Source organism: Semicossyphus pulcher, unplaced genomic scaffold (genome assembly GCF_022749685.1).
Source record: "Semicossyphus pulcher isolate SPU_LCO1_2020_fin unplaced genomic scaffold, fSemPul1.0.p SCAF_18, whole genome shotgun sequence".
In the NCBI taxonomy this organism is placed as follows: domain Eukaryota; kingdom Metazoa; phylum Chordata; class Actinopteri; order Labriformes; family Labridae; genus Semicossyphus; species Semicossyphus pulcher.
Genome location: NW_027211691.1, coordinates 6,525,437 through 6,550,657, shown reverse-complemented (window position 1 = coordinate 6,550,657; position 25,221 = coordinate 6,525,437). Strand labels below are relative to the sequence as shown.

At 40.7% G+C, this 25,221-nt stretch overlaps 1 protein-coding gene across 1 annotated transcript; it reads right to left on the bottom strand.

Moving 5' to 3' along the window:
* Window positions 1-23,334: 23,334 nt before the first annotated feature.
* On the bottom strand, window positions 23,335-25,011 carry LOC138596213 (tripartite motif-containing protein 16-like). Its single transcript, XM_069667828.1, has one exon. It carries the CDS (start codon window positions 25,009-25,011, stop codon window positions 23,335-23,337), a length of 1,677 nt encoding a protein of 558 aa, XP_069523929.1.
* Between the last annotated feature and the right edge of the window lie 210 nt (window positions 25,012-25,221).

Here is a 25,221-nt window from a genome sequence, read left to right as displayed (position 1 = left end):
TTTCCCTCAACCTGTCTCACACACACTCCAGTAGAAGTGTTTCTGAGATTGCCTTTCAACAGCCGTTTACAATAATGTTTTATTAATGATAACATTTGCTGCTATTAAACCGTAGCTACAAGTGATGTCATGTTATCTTTTTTGGTCAGTTATTCGGCGGAACATATAAACAGTATGCGGAAATGTGTTTATGTTGCAACATACCGTATAAGTGTGTATACCAGTTTGGGAGGGATAAAGAAGCAGTATAAAGAAAGTAGTGAAGAAGTTTTGCTGCTTTTATTGACAGTTAAATATTACGATGTCCCAATTAATAAAATCTTGATTAAGCAGCAGAGAGGTGAAGGCCCTTGGTGTGAACATTTCGGAGGTGTTTTGGGTTTAATTACTGCACTGACATAAATTTGACTGCAGTTAAAGCAGCCAGATCCCGCTCTGTTTACCTTCAAATTGACACTAACGTCTGTAAATTCCGCTTTGGGCTGGTGATGCAAAGCACTGCGGAGGGTAATTAAAATGCTGTCTCTGTTGCTTATTAGAGAGTCAGTTCTCCCGAGATTTAGTGGAACCATCAAGGGGTACCTGGGGATGGTGCAAAAGCAAAAACTGACAAAAGATGTGGGCTTTAAAGTCAAAACTCCTGATTTATTTATAGGAGTTTGAAAAGTTCAAAGCTTTGTGCTTCCAGGCCAAAGTTTACAAGTCTGCGGTAAATTAGGATATAAGTTCAGAAAATGTTATGAATAAGGGCCAATGTAGGTCGTACATTTGTATGTACATTATCACAGTGTTATGAGTGTTTAATGTACTTGATTTAGGGGGTGTTATATGCAGTAGTTTTTCAATGAAAGATGCATTGATTGAGATTTTTTGAGCCATTTGTGGTCAGCGAATTAAACACCACATTGACGCATCACTCTGTGGAGTTGTGAAGTATAGAAGCTATTTTTAGCAGCTCTGCTTCCAGAAATAAGTCTCATTCTTTTCCCCTGTAGACAATAACTTGAAGCACAGTTGCAGCTCCTCCGCTGGCAGGAAACTTTCCTGGTTATATCATCAGTGCAGAAAGTGAAATACTGTTTTAGAAAAGCCGTCTGATTCTTTGAAAAACTGTCAGTCAAGACCAAATTTTGTCGAAAATACAGGAGATATGGGTGGTTTTCATAAATCTGGCACTGTTTTTCACTGAAATATGCTGCTGCTGAAGTGAGGTCGATGAAAGCAGCAGAGTGAAACCCAAAGAATGATCCAAAATAGTCAATATCCAACATGTTTCTTATCACACATTACACATTGATCTACTGTTAATATAATAAATATGGACATGGGTGACAAACTGAACAGAAAAGATGAATTAATGATTGAAGAAACATACTGAATTCAAGTATAAATATGATACGAATCATATGCTATGGCCATGACAATCACCAGACCTCAACCCCAATAACATTTACCTCTTTCTATTCCATTTCTAGAGTCCATTACCTTGATGTCACTCCATTAAAACCATGTTTTATCAAATGCTTAAAAGGTACCTCAGTACCTGCGACAGCTTTACAGATTCTGTCGAGTCTAATCATAAAGCCCGGTCCAAAAATAGAACCATCATTTTAAAGATGCCACACTTTGAAACCCACACAAGTTCAGACCTGAAAGAGAGAAACAAGGCAGACAAAAAAAAACAAGGTGTCAGAGAGAGAAACCACTTGTTATCTTGTTGGAGTGGGAGGAATGAAATCATCTGCAGTGTCCCTTGTGTCATACCGTACTCCAACACTAGAGGGCAGTGTGGTCATTCTCCACAGCCAGCACCCTGCCGTGTTTTTTCTCGCTGTTTTTGAAGTATTGAAAAGGCTCACTGTGTGCTCTCTGTAACATCATGTGGTTCTATCTGTCTCCCTCTCTCACACCGCTGCACAATCTTTTATTTACATAAGAAGGAGGAGTGTGGATGTGTGTGTCTGTGTGTGTGTGTGACTAGTCGCAGTATTGGTTTGCCTCGCCTGTACTGGCCAGCGGCGTCATGGCACAGCATCTGCTGCAACGAACAAAACATCTCCTAGTGCCACCAGCTCTGCCTCTCTCTCTCTCTTTTCTCTCTCTCACTCCTTTCTTTGCTCTCTCTTCTGTATTTGTCTTGTTCCTTCTCAAATCCTGCATCGCTGTGAAGGTGACACAATCAAACAGGCTTTCTACTGATAGAAGCTTTTAAAGGCTCATACTAGTGTTTTTAGAGAGACGCTTTGAATAGCTGACTACCAATACTGCTGCTGCTCCTCTCCCTACTTCAACTACTGTCACAACTTCAACCACCACCACTGCTGAAACTAGCAGCACCATATTTATCATTTTCAGATTGACTGCAGGCTCTTCCACTAAAATGACTCCTGCTGTTACTGTAGCCCTCCTGCCTGTCACACTGTTGGAGTGGTAATAGTAGTTGTAGTAACTCTTACCTACTTCTAATTTTAATATGACTGCTGTTACTGTTACTACTACTACAACTTCCACTGCTGTAATAATCATGACTACATCTACTAGTAATATTGCTGCTGCTGCTCTCACTGCTGTATGACTGCTAGCAGCAGTAGGTGTATTTTACTACATACACTACTAATACTCTTACTTCTGCCAAACCCATGCTGCTTTTATCACTGTAAGTCACTCATAGACAGTATGTAGCTAGTGTGATGTCAGCTATGGTTTACTAACATTTAGAAGCCTCAACTTTCGCATTTTGGTCATTGCCATCTCCTTTTTTTGTAAGCCAAAAGTGACCATATTTTGACTAAAGGAGTGGAACTGGAGAGGAGCCAGGGGTTAGCAAATGCTAATAAAATTGTCTCAGTAGTCACAGTAGTGCTGACTTGGTTGGAAAGGTGCATGAGAAATTCACAGTAAATTGTGATATTAATTAGGATGCTGTACTTGGTTGCAAAAAGACAGGTGTTAAAAAAGTGTACTTTCTGAAAAAATGAAAGGCAGACTCCTCAAAGTGTCTTCTTGTACACGAAGGCATATTTCAGGTTGACATGGTAGCGACTTGGCAATCACTAGACAGCCACGCCTTAAAGCAAACCCCCGCTATATCTTGTGTTTTACTTTAAAAGGAATCATAATTGAAAAAATATACATCATGCTGTATTGAAGAATTCTTGAAAGTAACACCTGAAGCAATACATTTTTTTGGAAAATGTTTTAATGAGGTAATGACTCAAGTGAGAAGTCGGTTCATGTTCTCTGACTCAAGTGAGAAGTCGGTTCATGTTCTCGTCTGCTTCCTCAACAAGCTGGGTAACCCCCCCCCCCCCCGCCATAGGAATGACTGCAAGTCTAAAGTACTTCCACATTGGCTTCACTTCAATCTCAGATCCCATCGGCTATAATCTGAAATGATATAGCCTCTGGGGACACCCAAGACCGTGCCAGGCGGTAAGTGATAAACGACTTCCCGCTGCATTGTTACAGAAAGAGAAACCATTCTCTTGTGATTTACTTGTTATTAACGGGTCTCACCTTCGCCGAAATCATGATGCAGATTTGTAAGACGTAAAAATTCAAGCTCTCTCAGGTTTGTCATCAAGACAGGAAGAAAACTTTTAAAATGTTTGTTTGTTGAATGCAGGTCGGATCGAAATCTGAACGATGAACGGCTTTCGTGACACAGCGTCAAGGGAACCACATTTATAGGTCCACTTATACAGTCTATGTTATCAGTATGACTTCTGTAGCTCCTACAATCATCACTAGACAACTATTGCTGCAACAACTACAACTACTAATAGTACCACTATTGAAACAACTATAGATGCAATTGCTAGAAGTTCAAAATTCCAAAATCAGCACATGGTATAAACAGTTTTTAAAAAGCCAGTAAATGTACATTGAGTTATGTCTATTAATATACACTGAACTTCAGTCCTTGTTCTGTGCAAAAATGACTCAAGCAGGTTAGTTAGAGCTACTATGATATGAAGTGGACACTCAGTCTTGGCCCCTGATCATGCCTTGCCAATATCTCCAAATGGATGAAAGAACGCCACCTTCAGCTCAACCTATCTAAGACTGAGATCCTTGTCATCCCAGCCAGTTCCTCTATGCAACCACAGATAACATCCAGCTTGGAGAAACTGAACTCGGACCCACAAAGTGCACCCGGAACATGGGTGTCATTAGCGACAACCAGCTAACCTTTAAGGTTCATGTGGCCTCGATTTTTGGTTGTGTCGATCAGGCCCTGCCTGTGAGAGCATGTAACACAACTCCTGCGGCGTCTGGTACTACCATCACAACATGGCCCTAAGTGGCTAGCTGGACTGTCTCTGTAATCCCCTGAGTTACCAAACTTCATTCTGTCCGCAGAGTCCCTTTCCACCTTTAAGACGAGGCTACAGACCCAGCTCTTTCATGAACACTTCTGCACTTAATGATATTCATAACTCTCAGATATACGTCGCTTTGGACAAAAGCATCTGCTAAAGGACAGTGTAGAAGTTGGTATCTTCCGGGTCAGAGTTTATTTAGTGCACATTTTCCTCTTTGGAGGTGATTCTTTGCCATTTTTTTGGAGCTGTTCTTACTTGTAGTAGCATGTTGGCTTTTATGGGACAAAACACAAGCTTACTTACAAATACCAACTATCAACACCAGTGTTTGGGGGGTCATTTGGGTGTTCATTGTCTTGTTTGATTTTGATCAAGTTACTCTGACCAATCTGATCATTAACTGACAGGCCGAGTAGCTGAAAAGAAGTCAATAGTGCAGTCAGCTCTGGTTCTGCAGGAAAATAACTGTTTGAGATGTTCTGCTGATTTAATTAAGATCTAAGTCTTTGCTTTTTTAGATGGCGAGATGTACAGATACACGCTGTGCTCATGTAAAGATTTTCAATGGAACGGCCCAGTTTGCAGACTTAGTTGCAGAGGGGTTACGTCATGATGCTGATATATCAGCAGTTTGGAAAGCAAACTTATGCACTGCTGATTTAGATGGACTGATAAGTGGGAAGTTAAAATTTTCTTTTAATAGAGCTGAGTAACCACAGAATGACTTGTACAGCACAGCACAGCACAGCACAGCATCGTTCTGCCTGAACGAGAGGCAGAAAGTATTTTACCTTTGCTTTCCACTTTAAACAGCAGGTACAGGAAAGGTTCAGAAAATACATTAAACAAGAGTCCTTAAACTGGACTGAAATTTCCCATTCATGCATGTACAAATGGTTTAGCCTCTATCCGCCTGCAGGATAAAGTATGCACTGTCTACCTATTTTGCAGGCAGTTGCAGACAGCACCGATGGAAGGAATATATCAAAGAAATACATATATTCTATACATATTTTTTTCATGCACTTTTCTCCAAAACAGTCAAAAAAGCTAAATTTAGTATCTCTTCATGATGCCTGTTCAAGCATAACCGTCACTGGGGTCATCAGTGGTGATAGACAGCCTGTAGCTGAGACTTGCCAGAAATAGCCTTCTTTAATTCAATTATCCTTAAATTTGCAGTGTGTCTGTTGACAGTCCCACAGCACCAGAGAAGACCTTTTTTTTCAATGACGAGTGCTAATATGATCCCTGAGCAGCTGCCCAGGGATACTGGTGTGAACTGCCCTGATTTTTGCTCCGCTCAAATTTAACTGACTAAATATCACATGCCTTTACATATTCTAGCCTCTGCATGTGCGTTCTTTGGCAATCATTTAAGACTGGCAATCTCACTGTTGACAAGAATAGAGAAGTTAATTCTGTGCATTTCCCAGATTGAATTAATTCTTCTACTCTAAGGTATGCAAACATGATAAAGAAACTAATGTTGTGTTTTACCTTTTACGTTTGAGTTCTGATGTTGTCTGTAGCCGCTTTGTTTATGTAAAGGCTTTATATCAAGCCCTTCTTCTTGCAGTATGCAAACAATCATACCTGCACTTGTTTGTTTGTTTGTTTGAGACACTGAAGAGTATTCAGTGCAGACTGCTGTAGAGGAATCAATTGTTCTCAAATGTACTTGATGAAAGTACTGGGTGTGATCATGCGTTGTGTTGTTTAAAAGTGTCACAGACGAGGATTCCCAGTTCGGTTGTTTATTCTGGTGATGGACAAATAAGGCAATCACCGGAATGTTCTCGAACATGCATTCAGGATGAAGCTCTTACATTGGTAGGTTAAACTGGGAAGAAAGTAGGGTGCGTCTGTCCCTGGTGGACAACCACGCAAATATATTTAAAGTGACAGAACACTGAACCAAATTATGTATGTTTAAATACATAAACATAATATTTAGATCTGATGGCATGGCAAGTGGAAGCATAATTAACCGTGTTAAACTTGCGTGAGCAGTGTGACCATTGCAAACAGGCCAAAGTTATCTTGTGTACTCTATATTCCATCTTACTTTTACAGCAATATTTATTTGTTCATATTCGAAAGAATTAAAGGTCCATTGTTCAAGTTTGGGGGATTCGTAGCAGATATTAAATAAATATTTGCAAACATGTTTTTATTAGTGTACATCACCTCAAAATAAGGATGGTTGTGTTTTTGTTTCTAAAAAGGGAGCAAGACCTTTTCCAGGGAGCCAGCCATGATGTACCGCAGTGTTTCTACAGTAGCCTAGAAAGGACAAACCAAACACTGGCTCTAGAGTGGGCCTTTTTTTGTTGTTGCAAACTTTCAGTCCGCTGTAGGTACCCTTACACGCTTGCAAGGGGAGGTTGCGGGGAGAGCGGATGTCCATTGATTTCAATTTAGTGGCATCTAGCATTGATGTTGTATAGTGCACACACTGGTCCTTTAAAGGTAGCTAGCCGCTAAGCTAGTTTTGCGTATAAATTATAATGTCTTTATATCTTATCACCTTAGTGACGAGGAAAATACCCAAATAGGCAAGACCCAGAGTAAAGTGGAACTTTAACAAATGCTGACTTTTATTTCTGCTTTAATATATCCCAAAATAAAGGCAGTAATTGAACACACAGCAAACTCAGGTGAATTAATAAGCATTATTCAAAAATTGCTTAGCAGTAACTAGAACAACACAAAAAATGGCCCAAAAAGTGAATTGTAAATGGACATTACTTAAAGCATGTTTCTAGTCTTGCAACCACTCAAAGCTGCTTTAAGACTACATGTCACATTCACACACTGATGGCAAAGGCCTAAGTACCAATCTACATTCAGATCTGTCCGATGGCTATGACACTGGTAGCAATTTGGGGTTCAGTGTCTTGCCCAAGGACACTTTGACATGTGACTGTAGCAGTCAGGGATCAAACCCCCAACCTTCCGATTGAGAGACGACCAACTCTACCACTGAGCCACAGCCGCCCAGCAAGTGAAAAAACTATTGCAGGGAAAGAGAGGAAGGTAGAATGACGCACAAAGGACCAATGGATAATTGATGTTGAAGAAATCATCCTTAAGGAAATACTGATACATATCTTGGGACTATGAAAAGCACAACTTCAGGAAAAAAACTGAAAAATGGACACTGTAAAAAAAAATTGAAGAAAATTAATTGTTTAGCATCTCCTTCCAATAAAAAAAGAAAGATCTAAGTGAAGCAAAATCAGTAGAAGAACAGGGGATGTGTTTTCTAGTAGTTTGTCCTTGGCAAGTAAAACACCCACGATAGGCTACACGACCTGCTCAGAAACAAACAGCAGTCAGACACAGCTAGTGATAAGCTGGTGAACATAGTGAAGCATTTTGCAGCTAATAACCCAGATATTTCCCTCAAGAGTTGGTAGACACCAAAATAGAGCCAGAAAAGAGTGAAAATTTGAATAATATTCATGTGATGGCAAGAGATATGGCTTAAAATTAATGATAATGTTGCTTTTATAATTATATTTTATTAACTTTATGCCCCCTCCAGTGACAATCAAGTTTTTAACCTTGTAAACATCTCCATGTGGTGTTTTTCATGTGCTACAAGACATATCAAGAGACAATCTCTGTACTCGTCCTGTTAGATCTTAGTGCCGCTTTCGACACGATAGACCATCACATCCTGTTACAGAGATTAGAACATTTAATTGGCATTACAGGATCTGCACTAAGTTGGTTTAAATCTTATCTATCAGATCGATCTCAGTTTGTTAATGTTCATGATGTGTCCTCTATGCAAACCAAAGTTAGTCATGGAGTTCCACAAGGTTCTGTGCTCGGACCGATTCTTTTTACCTTATATATGCTTCCTCTGGGTAATATCATGAGGAAACACTCCATTAATTTTCATTGTTACGCAGATGATACTCAATTATACTTATCAATGAAGCCAGACGAAACCAATCAGCTATCTAAACTAGAAGCATGCCTTAAGGACATAAAGATCTGGATGACTAGAAACTTTCTGCTACTTAATTCAGACAAAACTGAAGTTATTGTGCTCGGCCCAAAACACCTTAGAGACTCTTTCTCTAATGATATAGCTGCCCTAGATGGCATCAGCCTGGCATCCAGCACTACTGTTAGGAATCTGGGAGTTCTATTTGATCAGGATATGTCCTTCATCTCCCACATAAAACAAATATCAAGGACAGCCTTCTTTCATCTTCGCAACATAGCAAAAATCAGACACATCTTGTCTCAAAACGATGCAGAAAAACTAGTCCATGCATTCGTTACTTCCAGGTTGGATTATTGTAACTCGTTACTATCAGGCTGCCCTAATAAGTCACTAAAAACTCTGCAGCTGGTACAAAATGCTGCAGCACGTGTGCTGACAAGAACTAGGAAGAGAGATCACATCTCTCCTGTATTAGCCTCTCTGCACTGGCTTCCTGTAAAATCTAGAATAGAATTTAAAATCCTTCTTCTTACTTACAAAGCTCTTAATGGTCAGGCACCATCATATCTTAAAGAGCTCATAGCGCGATATTACCCCTCTAGAATATTGCGCTCCCAGGATGCAGGCCTGCTTGTGGTACCTAAAGTCTCTAAGAGTAGTGTTGGAGGTAGAGCCTTCAATTACCAGGCCCCCCTCCTCTGGAACAATCTACCAGTCAAGGTCCGGGAGGCAGACACCCTCTCTTCTTTTAAGAGTAGACTTAAAACGTTCCTCTTTGATAAAGCCTATAGTTAGGGCTGGCTCAGGCTTGGACTAGCCCATAGTTATGCTGCTATAGGTTTAGACTGCCTGGGGGATCTGACACACCAAGCTTCTCTCTCTCTCTCTCTGACTCTCTGACTCTCTCTCTCTCTCTCTCTCTCTCTCTTCCTCTCTCTCTGACTCTCTCTCTCTCTCTGTCATATTAATGCAGCTCATTAACTCTGTATCTTCTGGTCCCATTAACATTACTAACCACATATCTTCCCGGGAGTTCTTGTGCTCCCTTGTCTTGAAGGTTCCTGAGGATCGTTGCTGCAGACCACCTGCTGCTGTGGACCTGCTCGACTGCAACAACTACTAACATCAGCCTTCCCCATAGTATCATTATTGTTGCTGCTAATGCTAATAGTAGACCTGTTGACTTCAACTGTTACAATTACGATTACCTCAGCCTTTATCATTACTCTGCTTCTCTCGCTAATTTATTTATTTATTTATTTATTTAGCCAATCTTCACCCTAGTCTACCACTATTATTGGCATTGTAACCATAAGTATGTGTCTGTTGTTGTTCATGTAACAAGGACATATGTTGTTGTGGTAACAAGAACATATGTTGTTGTTGCTCTCTTTGCCTGTCTCTATCCTGCATCTCCTTCTATCCCATTTTCGGCCCATCCAGTCGAGGCAGATGGCTGTTCAACATGAGTCTGGTTCTGCTCGAGGTTTCTGCCTGTTAAAAGGAAGTTTTTCCTTGCCAATGTGCCGAATTGCTAAGTGCTACTCATGGTGGATTGATGTTGGGCCTCTCTTTAAATAACTTAACAAAGAGTCGGTCTAGACCTGCTCTTTCTGTAAAGTGTCTCGAAATAACCCTGGTTATGATTTGGCGCTATACAAATAAAATTTGATTGATTGATTGATATCAGGCACATAACATACAGACACAACATAAGCAGTAATTACCATGGCTGGGCCTGTCTGCTTTTAAACTGCAGTGTACCAAGGACAGGCTGAACAAAATGTTTTCAGATTTGCAGGGTCTGAGACGTCACAAACCTAAGGAGCCAATCCCGTTAATCGATGGGGTGTCACTATACATATCATTATGTGCAACCTATGGCATTTTGCGAACTCACCACTGACTACTAACATTAATGTTACTACTACTAATTACTAAATTTCAAGCTAGCTTAACTTTTTTTTTGCAACGGAGGGGCCAGCTGGAAATGTGCATAGTGGGCGGGGCGTATGCAGATTCTGGAATTTTTAATGAGGGAGAAGAAGGAGATGTCTTGGGAGGATTTTTACAGGGTAATTAAACGTATTTTGCAGAAAAAACATAACAGACACAATTTATTATTTCAAGCAGAGCATTTTATATGTCTTAAAATATGACTGGAGCTGGTTCAAACACTTGCAAGGTGATGAAGTGTCAATGTGTTGACAACATGCTTCTTCATTTAAACGTGTAAACATAATTAACACTAGAACCGCCAGGGGTCACAGTATACCAAAAACCGCCAACGGGTAAAAGTTACCCGCTATTAGAATGTATTGATTTTCAAGGTACAAGGTTCATTTATTTATCATTTTACAACACAAAGTTGTGTAATGAAATGCTAGATGTGGTGTCTTAATGCAGCTTACAAAATGACAACATGACAATGAAATATATATATAACAATAAACTTTATCTGCAAAGCACTTTCTGAACAAGGTGCTTATCTGCAGAAAACAAACCAAAGAACAGCATATAGTCCAGAGACCTCCCCACCATCAGACTCACCTTCACTCAAGGCATTGAGTAACTCTAATGCCGGATTTACAGCCATGCATCTCTTCCTCTTAACCATGTCGAATTGGAGTTTATGACTTGATGAGCAACTTGATGGCACATTTCCTGGAAAAAAAGTTACATACAATCAAAAGACAGCTACGGGTAAATTTTACCCGTTGGCGCTTCTAGGAAATGTATTAACTCAGACATCAACCAAAGGCATGACTAAGAAAGAAAAGACCTGGTGAGCTTTCAGCCCTAATAATTGTCTCTGCTGCTTTCTTGGTCCTTGCGCTTGTCCCCAAACTTGTGCAAAATAATTTAGCCATAAAAAAAGTTGTAGGCCCCTATCAATGCTAATGTGGTTTTAGGACCTTGGGAGAGCCAACTTTAAATTAATTTGTTAGGTGAGAAACTATAAAGTTGTCCTGAGCTGTTGGAGCCAAATATGTGTTCTCTGTTGAAGGCGCATTCTTTAATCAGCTTTAACCTTTGTTGTTGTCTGGTTTATTAATACTTTGGGTATCATACATACAAATTTTAATTTGAAATTTCATGTTCACAGAAGTCTCCACGTATTGGAAAAATAGCCATTTCTTTCCTGCAGCCATAATATACGAAGTTGTATTGCAGTGCCCACAGCTCACAACTTCAATTAGGAATGTGTCAATAATTCATCCGTAGATGACTGGGTGGAGATCTGTGTCCTTTGGAGATGGGTAAACACTGATGTTAGTCTTGGATGATGTACATGATTGAAACAGTCTGGATAGGGGCATGCAGTCACCTCACCTCACCTTGCCTAACCTCACCTGCTACATGATTATAATATCTGTAATTCTACCAGCTAGTTGTATTGTATATATGTAGATCTTTAGCCACACTCAACCCCAATTCTCTCCATCTATTGTTTGCTCTGCCTCACTCAGAATGTTGAGTCACATAAGAGTGGAAGGCGGAGAGAGAAATTGGTGTGGAGCTCTAATACACATGAGCGGCTCTTGGTTTTCCCAGCAGGAAGGAAGGGATAACAACAGTTACCCAACATGATCTTTTAAAAGGCGGCCAGATCCCAGTAGAACAAGTGCTATTGCACTGTGGAAGAAAAACACTATATGCCACATAACCAGGGTTCAGTTTATAGTGAATAACAGGTCAAAAATATTTTAGGCAAGAAAAATGTAAAACTTTTACCCAATTATGACACATATAGCACAAAATGTTCACAGAAAGACGAAATTCCTCTCTTGAAAAGGCAAAAATAAAGCCAGACTACATTGCTTCTAATTAACTCTACAAGATATTAGTAATGGGAATTCAGGCTCTTTGTAGTGAGCCAGATCATTTGGCTCTGCGGAGCCATAAGATCTGGCTTTATCAGCTCCAAAACAGTTCTTCATTTAGTTCCACTTCTGGCTTTGATAATGCAGCCAAATCCAGCAATGTTTTGACCTACGATAGGTTGTGTATGCCCATATAGAGCCTGTTTTTTTTCAATGGAAACCATGTAGTTGACTCTTGGGATACAAAAATAAATCTGATTCCAGCAGTGCCTAAATAGAAAACATTTGTACCAGTGACACTGATGAGATGTTGGAAAACATAAAGGGGGCATCATTACACAGCACGCAGTGTGGCTGCATATAAATAGATGCATTCAGAATGAGAGATAAGTTACAATATACTTGCAAATGAGGCCAATATTTGACATATATTAGCTGTAAATACATAGTGCAGATGATTCATGGTATTATATAACAACGTAATATGAATTTGAAGATTGGACCCGTTTACAATCATTGAGCTGACAGGTTTTTGACCGGTTTACATTTGTAAGTTGGTCTAATGATGCCCTACAAGGTATGCTGCCAACAATGTTTAAGTTATTTTTCTGTCTGGATGTGGATTCTTGGACGCACAAGGGGGCACGTCCAAGGAGTGGATGGGTTGACACAGGCCATTGCTGAATTCCGAGTCACTCCAGGTGCCACCCTATTGTCCTCTACTGTTATGGCTCTCTGCCACATCAGAATTGGGAACTTGATCGGGTTAGATCTTTGACCAGAAGATTCTAACATTAGTTTACTGAGTCTTAAACAACCAATCCAAACTCAACAAAGTGGTACTACACAAATGTTATAGTGTTTCCTTTCAGAATTATCTTCTACACTTAAATGTAAGAAAAAAGTTGTGTATTTGTGTTCTCATGTCACAACTGAATAAGCATTTTCTCCACTTTGGCCAACCCAGTCAAAAAAAGCTTTGGTATGATGTACAGTATATCATAAGGAAGAACAAAATGTAAAATGTGTGTGTATATGTATACATACGTGTGTACTGCATATATAGGGGCGGCTGTGGCTTAGTGGAAGAGTCGGTCGTCTTTCAATCGTAAGGTTGGAGGTTCCATCCCCAGCTCCCTCAGGCTACATGTCAAAGTGTCCCTGGGCAAGACACTGAACCCCAAATTGCTCCCGGTGGCATAGCCAACGGGTATGAATGTGATATCCGATTGACAGTTGGGCACTTTACGTAGCAGCCTCTGCCATCAGTGTGTGAATGGGTGAATGTGATATGTAGTGTAAAAAGCAGCTTTGAGTGGTCGCAAAGACTAGAAAAGCGCTATATAAGTACAGTCCATTTACCATAGAATGTATTTATGTTTTTGTATGCATTCTCACCCTCTCTTTTTTTCTCTTGAGTGACTTTATCCAAATATGAAGGATACTATTTAAAATGTCACATGTACAGCCACATGTAGAAAATATGTATATATGTATAAAAACATATACTGTAATAGAGTTCAGCATATGTCTTGCATGTAGAACACCTAACACAAGTCAGCTTAACTCTAATGCTTCCCCTGCCACTTATTGCGAAAAAAAAGAAAAGTTAGCCTAGCTTCTTTGTCAGTAAGATTGACTGTATTGGGGCAAACATCACACCTCCTGTCTCTGCAGTGGGCTTCTGTTGCACCTGAATTCTTTCTAAATTATGTTAAGTTGCTTCAGGCTAATATCCCTGCATGCACTTATGAATATTGAGTTGCACACGAGACCCTCATCCAGTCCCCTTGACATTATCCCCACAGGACTGTCCAGAGAGATAATAGGGGCCATACGCTCTAATGTGCTCTCCATTATTAATAGCTCTCTCTTCTGGATGTGTACCAGACCATTTTAAGACATTCAGTGTTCAACTGCTGCTCAGGGAAGCTGGCATGGAATACACAGACAGAAAAAAAACCTTCAGAACAATTACCTAAATATCCTTCACAGTCGTCAAGTTGCTCCAGAAGTGCGTCCTTATGCAGTTACCTACCTGCCTACAGCTAATCAAAGGTGCTCATTCCTGTGCTTCTTATCCATCACACTCAGAGACAATTGTTTGATGTGATTTGAGTATTTTGTAACTTTTAGGAGGGGTTTTGAGTTCCGTTTATGGACATTTAAATAGAATTTGATACATTTTCAGTTTGAAAATGAATGTTTGTACAATTAAAATACATCATGGCTTTGTGAAATACTTATTTCTATATGGTCCTTTACGGCATTTTATACCCTGTTATTGCTCCGGATGCAATTTCACATCTGCCCAATTAGTATGGCAGAAAAATAAAAGAAAAAGAGAAGAAGAAAAACTGCAAAGCAAAACCAGGAGAGGTTGAGACACACAAAAGGGCTGCACAACAAAGAAATCGACAAAATATAAGACGACACAGCAAGTACAGAGAAAGGGAGCATGATTTGGACTATGGTAATGTTTTGAGACTTGTTAACGTGAAAAGAAAATGTCTGCAGACTTTGACAGTTGTTGGACAGGAAACCTTAATCAGGTCCCATCAATGGGACATGTTCAGCTCAATGTGAGTCACAGTAGCTGAGATTACATGCACACTTTTTTGTCATTCTGATTGAAATCATTGCGACTGAAGATTTCGGGTCACCTGTTCACATGGGGTGTGATCCATTACAATCTGGTGTTTACATGCGCCAACGCTTTTAATTGCGGCAACTGTGTGTCTTGCGCACATTGTACATTCGGTTCGGCGCCTTTTATTTCGGCTCAGTAGGGAGATCTATCGTCTGTACAGAGCAGTGGTTGCCTTTGTTGTGTTGCTATTAAGCAAGCAACAGTGTGACACCAACGTAAGCTTACTGCTAATGGAAGCAACGGAGAGAAGAAGACAGGCACAAGAAGCTGTTAGACCTACTCTGCGAAGCATAAACATATTGCTCCCCCTGCCTCCTCCCAAGACCAGAAATCGCTGGATGAAGGTCAGCAGCAAAGATTGGTGGGAGAGAGTTGTGCTGGTGGCAGGCCTCTTGATGTTTAAATTATGCATTAATTAAAAATATGCATTAATGTATAAAATTATTTATTTTTATTTTTAAAATTAAAATGTGCATTAATCTATAAAATTATTTATTTTTATTTTTCAGTAGCCATGTAATAAGTGGGATAATGTAAAGCCCTTATTGTTTTCACCTGTTCCTTGATTGTCCTACCTGTGCACAATTTCCATCACTTCCTTAGTCTTTGTATTGCCCTGTCTATGTGCCTGTTTGTTTCTCCTTTTGTGGATGTATTCCTTGTGGCTTTATGAGTGCTTTCATCTGTTTTCACCGTGTTTTCTGGACCCAAACTTGCCAACAATAGACTTTCAGTTTGGCTGAGTGAGGTGAAGTACAACCTCATCTGTAATGACTGGAAACCTGCCTCTAGAATTGAGGACAGGGAGGCAGCCCTGTCATTGGCAGGCCAGGAAATCTCACAGTTGGAAGATGAGGGTATGAGGCACAGTTGAGACAATCAAGGAGCAGGTGAAAACAATGAGGGTTGGAGCACACTAGCTGTGTCCCAATCCAGGGGCTGCAGCCTTCGAAGGCCGTATTTGATTGCGTCACAGAGGCGCGTCGAAGGCTGTCCCAATTTAAAGGCTCCTTCAGATGTGGCTGACAAATGCGTCCTCTGTTTCCCGGGCCCAACGTATCCCGAGATGCATTGCGGAATACACTTTAAAAAGTGTATGTAAAAGTTTCTGGTTTCAACTCAATCGAATAGCTAGCTTTACATGTTTAAAAAAATGAAAGGGTCCTTGAAACAAATTATCTGTAAAATTATATGTTAATGTACTTGACGTTAGTCATGCTAGCCTGTTAGCTTGCTAGCTACCTTTTGCTAGGCGACAGGAGCGGCGTTTGGTGACGCAAGGGTAGACCAGACTGTCTCATTTCAGTTCGGCTTTAACGGTCTACGGCAGACTATGAATGGAGCATCCTCCGTGGACAGCCTCCTGCGAAGGCTGCAGCCCATGGATTGGGACACAGCTACTATCAGAGAACGGGAAAACACACAAAGGCAGGAAGTACAGCAACATACACAGGAGGGATGGGTGCATGACAAAATTAAACAGGTAACAAAAACCAAGCAAAGTATGGATGACTGATCTGATTTTCAAGAATCTGCTGCTATTTAAGATCTGATGATGGACTGTTTTTAGACATGATGCAAATGTCTGGAAACAAGTAAGGACAAAAACTTTTAAACTCCTTTAACAAGACCAATTATGAAAACAGCTAAAAAAAAAAACTGGCTTTCTTAATCATATTGCACTGAAGCCATTAAAAGTCAGACAAACAAGCAGGAAGTTCCTGCAGGAAACACAAAGGTAAAGCTGTGTGAGCAATAACAGGCTACGTCATTACTGTTTTTTTTTGTCTTTTGCTGTGGTGACGGGATCAAAGCTTTGGTAAAGTAACCTTTAATGTATCTTTTCATTTATGTTTTCTCTCTTGTCAAGTCTGATAGTGGATACAGTGGGACAGAGACTTGCAGGGTGAGTAAGAGAGACAGAGAATTTCCATCTTACATTTCAGACACAGTTTCCTGCTGTGGCGGTTACTGTACAGTGAAAAATTAGTTGCTGCAAAGATTTAAATACATTTCTATTCTTTCCTCTTATATTGTGCTCCTCTAAACACACTAAATACAGTCTAAATAAAATAGAACTTGCAATTTAACTTGACCACCTCTGTCTCCTTCCTGTTCTTGCCTGAAACACAACCGTGCAGACATTTAAATAGATGTTTTGTTGTGTTGATGTTATGTGACATATTTTTACTGCGCTGATTCAAACTTAAACACACACAAAGATCAAATTTGAGTCACCTCAGCGGCTGTGACTAAGAACCATATGTGAACAGACAGAGTTGCTGCTTCACTCACCATTTTCTAACACTTCTACTGTATGTGCTAGGACTTCTTTATGTATGCGCATGTGATGTCTGTTGGGCAGAAACGGAACGACATTTGGTCTTTTGCCATTTGGCTCAGTCTCGTCTCTGCTGTGCTCCCTATAGGCTGCTATCCTTATCAAACATCCACATACAGCAGGACTCCTACAGCTGCGTGCTGCCTGCCACAGGTTTCTGGCTGACTTTGAGTTCAGGCCTAACTTAGAGCAGCGTTACTATCCTGACAGCCTAGAGGTGTCCCCCGAGCTCCCTGTGCATACTGGCTCCATTTGTAAGAGCTGGCACTGCAAATCCCTAATGGCTTCTCTGTGCCTTTCACCAGGTTTGAAAGTATTTAAGAGCAGTGAGCAGAAAGGCCTGAGCAACAGCCCCTCATGTACTATTTCTGACTCCCCCAAGCCAGTCGGAGAAGGGTCTTTAATTAATCAGAGCTAAATAGTGGAACATTTTCCCTCTGACAGAAAATATGACAGAGGATTATTGTCTTACATAGCTGAACCCCAATATTTGCCCTGTCCCTTAATCCACAAAAGCCCCGCAGATGTCAAACATGCAAGTGGAAACACAAAAGTAGTCAAAGATCTATCTACAGTAATTGCACCACGAGCACGACAACCCCCCAAGCTTTCTGTCTTTCTGTGGAAAAGCCACAGCTTAATCCTTTACAAGTGGAAATTCTAAAAGGGAGCCGTTTTTTTCCTGCCATCTGGTCTGGTGTCACTCACTTACCGTGAAGATTTTTTTCTCAACAGCGACAAACACTCTGTCTATAGCTTGATGCAGCTATTGTTAGGTACAGAATATCAGGTACAGAATATCAATTGACAAGGACACAAACTTTTGCTTCAAAAGCTTTACGAGACACAAACAATGTCAACAACAAGTGTACAGGGGTTCCCAGCAATGCTATTCTTTTTATTTGGCGTTCTTGTTGTATTTGATGTTTTTGGGTCATTTCGGGTGTGTTGGGTTGTGTTGTCCCGTTTGGTTTTGTTGTCGTATTAGGTTGTGTTGTCAAATTTGATTCCGTTTTGTTATTCGCTAGTGTTGTGGAATTTGACAATATGGTACAATATGGACAACAATATGGTTTGAAGTCTGCGTTTGCGTGATATCCGTTGGAATATCCAAATTGTTTAGTCTGTGGAGTTTTTCCTTACTGCGGAAATACAGCGGCTGCTGATACGGAGACCGACTGACGACTGGCCTGAAAACCCAGACTGGACTTAGTTGACTTTTGACTGCATGCGTGAGCATTAACTATTTGGTTTCTTTATCCCTTTCTTAACTTATTCCTCACATTGAATTTCAATGTTGTTTGTCACTGACTACACCGAAGTTAACTGAATTGGTTATGAATTATCCTTGTTGAATTATTTTTGAGTAATTGTTTGTGGACTGTTGTAAAATCACGGACTGGATTTTGAACTTCTGGAAGGGATGCTTTTCTTTTGTCTTTGTTCCTTTTTGTAATAATAACTCATTTAAATTTAATTTACTCTGTTGTGCTTTATTGTTGTTGTGTGTCTATGTTGCTGTTGGGTTGTGTCTTTTTTGGGTTTGGGACTTTGTACGGTTGACTTTCTTAAAAAATAAGATACTGACTCACAAACCCTGACATCAGTATTGTTAGGCTGCAACCTAACTGGCACCCTGGCACACTGTCAAACTGTTACAACGTTTTGTCTAATTGATTAGATATTTTCTTTTTCTTAAATGACAGTGTATTGACCTCTAGGGGCCACCATACATCACATTCCTGATTATTTAGTTAATGCTTGGTGTGTGGTACATTGATCTAAGGCTTATAAGATATAAGTTTGGATATAAGGTTAGAAACTATTCTCTATAGATATGAGGACTGGTTGATGGTTAAAGGTATAATAAGTAGGATTTTCCTAGAAAAATAAGATATAGACTTTTACTAATATAATATAAATCATCACTTATGTTATGTTATGACACTTGTAGCGGATGATCCGATGATGAAGAATTGTAATCGTTAACTCCTTAACAAAAACAGAATCTTTTTTCTTCCTGTTCACATGACCTCTGGGTCAATAATGACAAGTGAAGCCAGCTAATTTATGGCTCTTGTAGGAGGACGACTTTCCTCGATTTCTGGCTAACATCAAAAGACTCACTCGAGCAACAAGATGGAGATATCCAAAAACTGTATGAAAATAAAGAACTTTATGATTAAAATGTACATTTACTAATATGTTTTGTGTAATAACCAACCGAAGTTACTTGACTGATGGTTAATGTTGATTGTTGATTCTAAATGTACAGAGAGGATGAGTGGCTATGAGCCCACTCTCCCTCTCATCCCCCCTTTGCCTACAGATACTACAGTTCTGTGACTCACTGAATTTCAGTTGTTCAAGAAACAGACAATTCCTAAACCTATAGGTCGAACCCTTAATTAATACTTATTCTATTACCTCAATTATTTTACATTATCATGTTAGACTTATATTTCTGTAACATGTTTCCTAAAGTCTCTGATAGGAATGCATGTGCACATTAGTGCTTAAGCCTAGGGAGGATGTTTGAGCAGACATCCTGACACCTTCTCATGGGCTTTGCACTCAAAGTCATAAATATGACAAAAGTAATGCTTCCCATTGGTATCCCAGGTCAGGAAATGACCTTTCAGAAGATAAAGGGGTTAAACAGCAATGATCCTTATACCTCTCACGTCTGGTGGCCATGGACCCCCTTACAAGGGATTAACAAATAAACACTTTCTTATGGACTGAACAACCCTCAGACAAAACAAAGGGAATCAGCAAGAATCGGTTGATAAGGACACTAATTGACTATGGTTGTCTTTCCTGTGTTTTGTATGTTGTGTGAATTTATCTGCCTGCAAGATCTCTCTGAGCACCTCTGCACGTCACAGGACACAGACACATTCCTGTGGTAGAGGGAGCATTGATAAGACTACTAAAGTTCAGTCAGACAACTTACGTTGTTTTAGTTTGAAATGTTTATTGCAGCAGAACATAGCTTGTTTGGTGTCTAGGCTCCGACCTCATCAATCCTCGCTGATTTATTTTACATGCAGAAATTGAGGAGTGATGAGATAATATCTTAAACCCCCTATTCAGAGCCTGCAGGTGGATGCTGGGGTGGTGGGGGGACTGAAAGTAGGAGCACAGTACTGGTGCAGGGCAGTGATGGCAATGACAGAGCAGAGGGAGAGACAGGAAATCTTGCAGCTTAAATAGACCGCCAGTTGGGAGGAAGTGTTTGTCAGGTGATGTGGAAGTGACGTATATCAATTATTAAATCAGTGCAGCTTGAGTTGTCTGCCTGAACTAGCTTGCAGGCGTCGCCCCATTTATTTCACTCATTGGGTGTACAAAAGGGTATACAGATGCATTTATATAAAATGTATGTGTAGAGGTATACATATTTGTCATAACAACTAAGGTCGTCATCTATGTGGTTGTTGAAATCATTTAATACTTTTATTTCAATTGATCAAGTTTTATTTGGTGAGTGATATTAAGTATTTGGTCTTATTTCAAAGGAGAAAGAGCAAAACTTTCAAATATGGTAGAATTAAAAAGGTGAAGTTAATTAATATTAAGTTTGTTTTCTTCTAGGAGCCGAAGATAAGTGCCCTCGCTCTCCTTCAGCTTTCACAGCAATGTCTGTAATAATGATGCAAAACTTTGAGTTATGGATTATTGTTACATAATTTGATATTAGGTAGGTAGATAGGGTGGGCGTGTTCTCGCACGAGAGAGTGAGAGCGAGCTTCTGGTGGCGAAGAGCCCAGAAGAAGGGGCCCAATTTGAATGTGTTGTTGACAGAATGCAAGGAAACATCCTACTTATTATACCTTTAAGTTAAATGTAGTTTGTTGTCTTGTGTGGTTTGTGTGGTTTGTGTGGTTACAGTGGGGAGAAATCTTTAGAGGGTCTTCTGTAGGAAAGCTTCAAACAGAATTGCACTGTTGAATATAATTTAAGAGAAGGGTTCAAGGCCCTTGAATCATATTTACAACATAGAGCACACTTATATTTACAACAGTGATTGAGGACTGCTCATATATTTCCCACTGTGATTACAGCAGATTAAGTTTTATTCCTAATAAGTGGCAGTGTGAAATACATAGGCTCTGCTATTATAATTGAATAAGTGAACACAATAAAATAAAGTTCAGTCAGAGAGAACAGCCAGCAGGTGATTGCTGATATCATGGGTTTATCTCACTGCTGATGATTAATGTCATTCTCTTATGTGTGCTGTGCTCTTTGTTTAAGCTGCTACACAAAGACCCCCCCACTCCACTGAAGAGACACGCTGCTTTTTCAAGTGTTTCATTTTGTCGCACATAAATCTGTGGACTTCAGCTGTCATCACGGACACTCCGACACACGCTGTTTTACGAGCATGCTGCCTCTGTCCATTATATTAAACTGTATTTCATGAGAGGCGTAATGTTGCTTGACCACTCGAGAGTAAGAGCCATAAACAGGAAAACAGTAGTTCTCAAATATGTGTGGGACAATAGTGAATCATCAGGGCCCATGTTCATAAAGTGTTTTATTTTCCGACTAAAGGTTCTACTGGTAAAAGCTTTGAGCTGGATGTACTATACAGCTTTTTATTAGGGGACGGCCCGGAACAACCACGGGTGGCATCAGGGAGCGGGATGCTATGCAGCATGGCACTGCATGCAGAGAGAGCTGGATCCAAGAACTACTTTATTAATATTTGATGAACTTTGATTCACTTTCCAAGCAGGAATGAATGCACAAAAAAACCCAGGAACTTATATAACTTCATCTTGCATAACTCCATTCAGTTGAGAAAATTGGTTAAGTTTACAAATATACAAACAGTGGTGTACTCAGGGGCAATCGCCACCCCTTCATGCCCCCATGTTTGAAAAAAATGCCGCAAAAGTGCTCTCATGGATGCCCCTGTAGTAAATAAAAAATGATAAAGTGCCCTCTCAGATGGTGGAAAATTAGTAAGCCTCTGCACCTACGACAATGTGCCCTCATTGGATGCCTATAGTTGCCCCTTTCTGCGCAGTAGTCCCCCATGGCATACAACTGGTGCTCTTTTTATTTTATTTTTGCCCCTGCCCCTCAAACAGCCCGAGTACGCCATTGCACTGAGGCATTAAAAAAAGGATGTTGGCAGTTTTTCAGATGAAATGGAGGCAAAGATGATGCCGCCCTCTGACTCCCCTCTCAGTCACCCTGTCTTTCTCTTACCATCTGGAATTTCAAAACAGCACTGTGGGAGTTTTAGCTGCAGAATCCAGAAGTCTCTTTTCAGGAGAGACTCTGAATACTGCAAAGATTTGTATTTCAAAATAAGATACCTAGACTTTCAAACTACTGAGGTCTAAAGGGTTAAACCTTGTAGAATTGTTTTAATTTTAAACGATGTAAAGTCACACTGAGATAACATTCAGTTTCAAGTTTGTTGAAATTCAGTTTCAAACTGATAAATTCATTTTCAAATTATGTGATTAAAATTAAATTTTTAATTCAACTATTCAAGTACAAATTCAAATATAAATAATACAAATTCAGTTTCCACTAACACATATTTCTGCCCATACTGATGCTTTCTCTCTTAAGACTCAAGAATTACAACAGAAACAACAGCATATAATCGCTTCAATACAAATAATCAACAAACATTTTTAGCAGAGTGAAGTTTATAGTTTATATTTTCACGCAGAGAAATGTTGTCGATGATGTGCAGGTGATGAAAGAACCTCCATTGACACCGACTTGTTTGCATAAGAGTAGGTTTATTACAACGTATCAGCATCGATCAGGCTTCTAGAATACCTGGGAGAACACTCAGCCAAATAGTGTCTCACTCGAATCACAGTTCAACATGCACTCATATATGATCGAGGTGAGTGCATGTTTCCCTTATCATATTGTTTACATTAGGCGAGGACCCCTTTTCCTTCAGACCGAGAGGCGCCTGATACATCATTTTAGACAGGGCATATACCAGTGTTTTACTACGCTTACATCACACATTCCAGAGCCACTTGTGTATGCAACTCACATCTCAGGTCAGATACTACACTAAGCCTCCATGGCTAAACAGACACAGGAAGGAGCGTTACTTAAAGGAACATTTATGGAACACATGACAAGATGTCAAAGTACCGCCCATAAATTTGACAACAAACATGAAGAAAAATCAAGCTGAAGAATTAAAACACAGACGTTAACCTGCTGTCCCTTAAATTAGTCTATTTCACTTGACACAACTCGGCAGTGTCTCCAGGAGGCCAGTAAAACGTGAGTCCAGCACAGAGAGGCTGAGTGAACGTGGTCTGGACTCTGTGGAGGAGAGTCATGGTTTCAGAGATGCTGAAGAAGGACAGAATACCTGCTATGTGATCCAGGTACACTCCAACTCTAGGAGACCGAGGACCTGAGACAGGAGTGTGGACGTTGTTGTACCTAACGTTATAACTGCTGTTGTCACAATCTAATGCCCAAGATTTGTCATTGTATCCAAATACACATTCATTCCCGTCGCCTGCTCTCCTGATATTCTTGTATGCAACTGCTACACAAACTCCTCTTCCTCTCCTCTCCACCTCCCAGTAACAATGTCCAGTCAGGCTCTCTCTACTCAGGACCTGAAATAAATCAGTGAATCTGTCTGGGTGACGAGAATAAGACTGCTGTTGACTCATTACTGTTGCTTTTCTGTTCCCATCAGATAACAACAGCCATGTGTTTACTGTGTTTGGATCCAGTGTGATGTCACATGAGTACTGTAAGAAGTCAGCTCTGGTCTTAGGCTCTGGTTGTGGCAGTAAAACATCCACTTCAGTCACTGTCTGCGAGATGTTTGTCCATTTCTCTCTCAGAACCTCCTGTAGTTTATCTCTGGCTTCTGACACAGCCGCTGTCACAGCCAGACAGTACCTATGAGGACGGATATTGATGCTGGTTGAGTCTGTAGATTCACTGAGGTGTGACAGTGAGGGGTAGCTGTGTAGAAACAGGTTGTGATCCTCTGTGTGCGACAGCTCCTCCAGATCAGCGTCTCTGCTCTTCAGCGCAGTGATCTGCTGCTCCAGCTTCTCCTGAAGCTCTCTGACTCGACTCAGTTCGGCTACCTGCTGGAATCTGACCTGCCGCTCTACATTAGAGCGTCTTTTCTCCATGAGACGGATCAGCTGAGTGAAGATCTTCTCGCTGACCTCCACTGCTTTATCAGCGGAGCGATTGATAGCCTCCACCTGCTGATGAAGCAGCTTCACATCTTTCTCTCTGTCATGGATTCTCTGCTGGATGTTCTGTCTACTCACCCCGAGCTCCCTCTGCCTCTCGGTCCTTTCTGCTGCAGCTGAGACTGTGTCGTGGCCTCTATGTTCGTCCACAGAGCAGAGGTAACAGATAGACCGCTGATCGGTACGGCAGAACATCTTCATCACCTCATCATGATGAGAGCAGATGTTCTCCTGGAGCTTCTTGGAGGGCTCCACCAGCTTGTGTTTCTTTAATGGAGCTGCATCAAAATGAGGCTGGAGATGTTTCTCACAGTAAGAAGCAAGACAGACCGGACAGGAGTGGTGGGCTTTCAGTTTTCTCCCAGTGCAGACATCACAGGCCACATCTTCAGGTCCAGCATAGCAGTGATCAGCAGGAGCAGCTTGGAGTCCAGTCTTCTTCATCTCCTCCACCAAATCTGCTAACATGGTGCTTTTCAAAAGGACAGGCCTCGGTGTGAAGGTCTGCCTACACTGAGGGCAGCTGTAGACTGTCTTCTCATCCTCTTTATCCCAGTGGGCTTTAATACAGTTCATGCAGTAGCTGTGCCCACAGGGAACAGTCACCGGATCCTTCAGTAGATCCAGACAGATCGAACAACAGAAGGTTTCCTGGTCCAGCTGAACTCCTTTCTGCGCCATTTCCCCTCTCAGTGACACAGTGTCTGACTTTCACTTCCTCAGAACTAAAACTATATGAGCTCTACACAACATGTTTTTGCAGTGATGTCAGCCCTTGTTGGTTACACCCACCTTCAAACCGAAGGGGAGGAACAAGGAGTGGGGGTCGCTGTGTTTGGGTTATCAAGGTCTGAATTATTCCAGGAAGAAGAGCGGTTTGAGAGCAATACT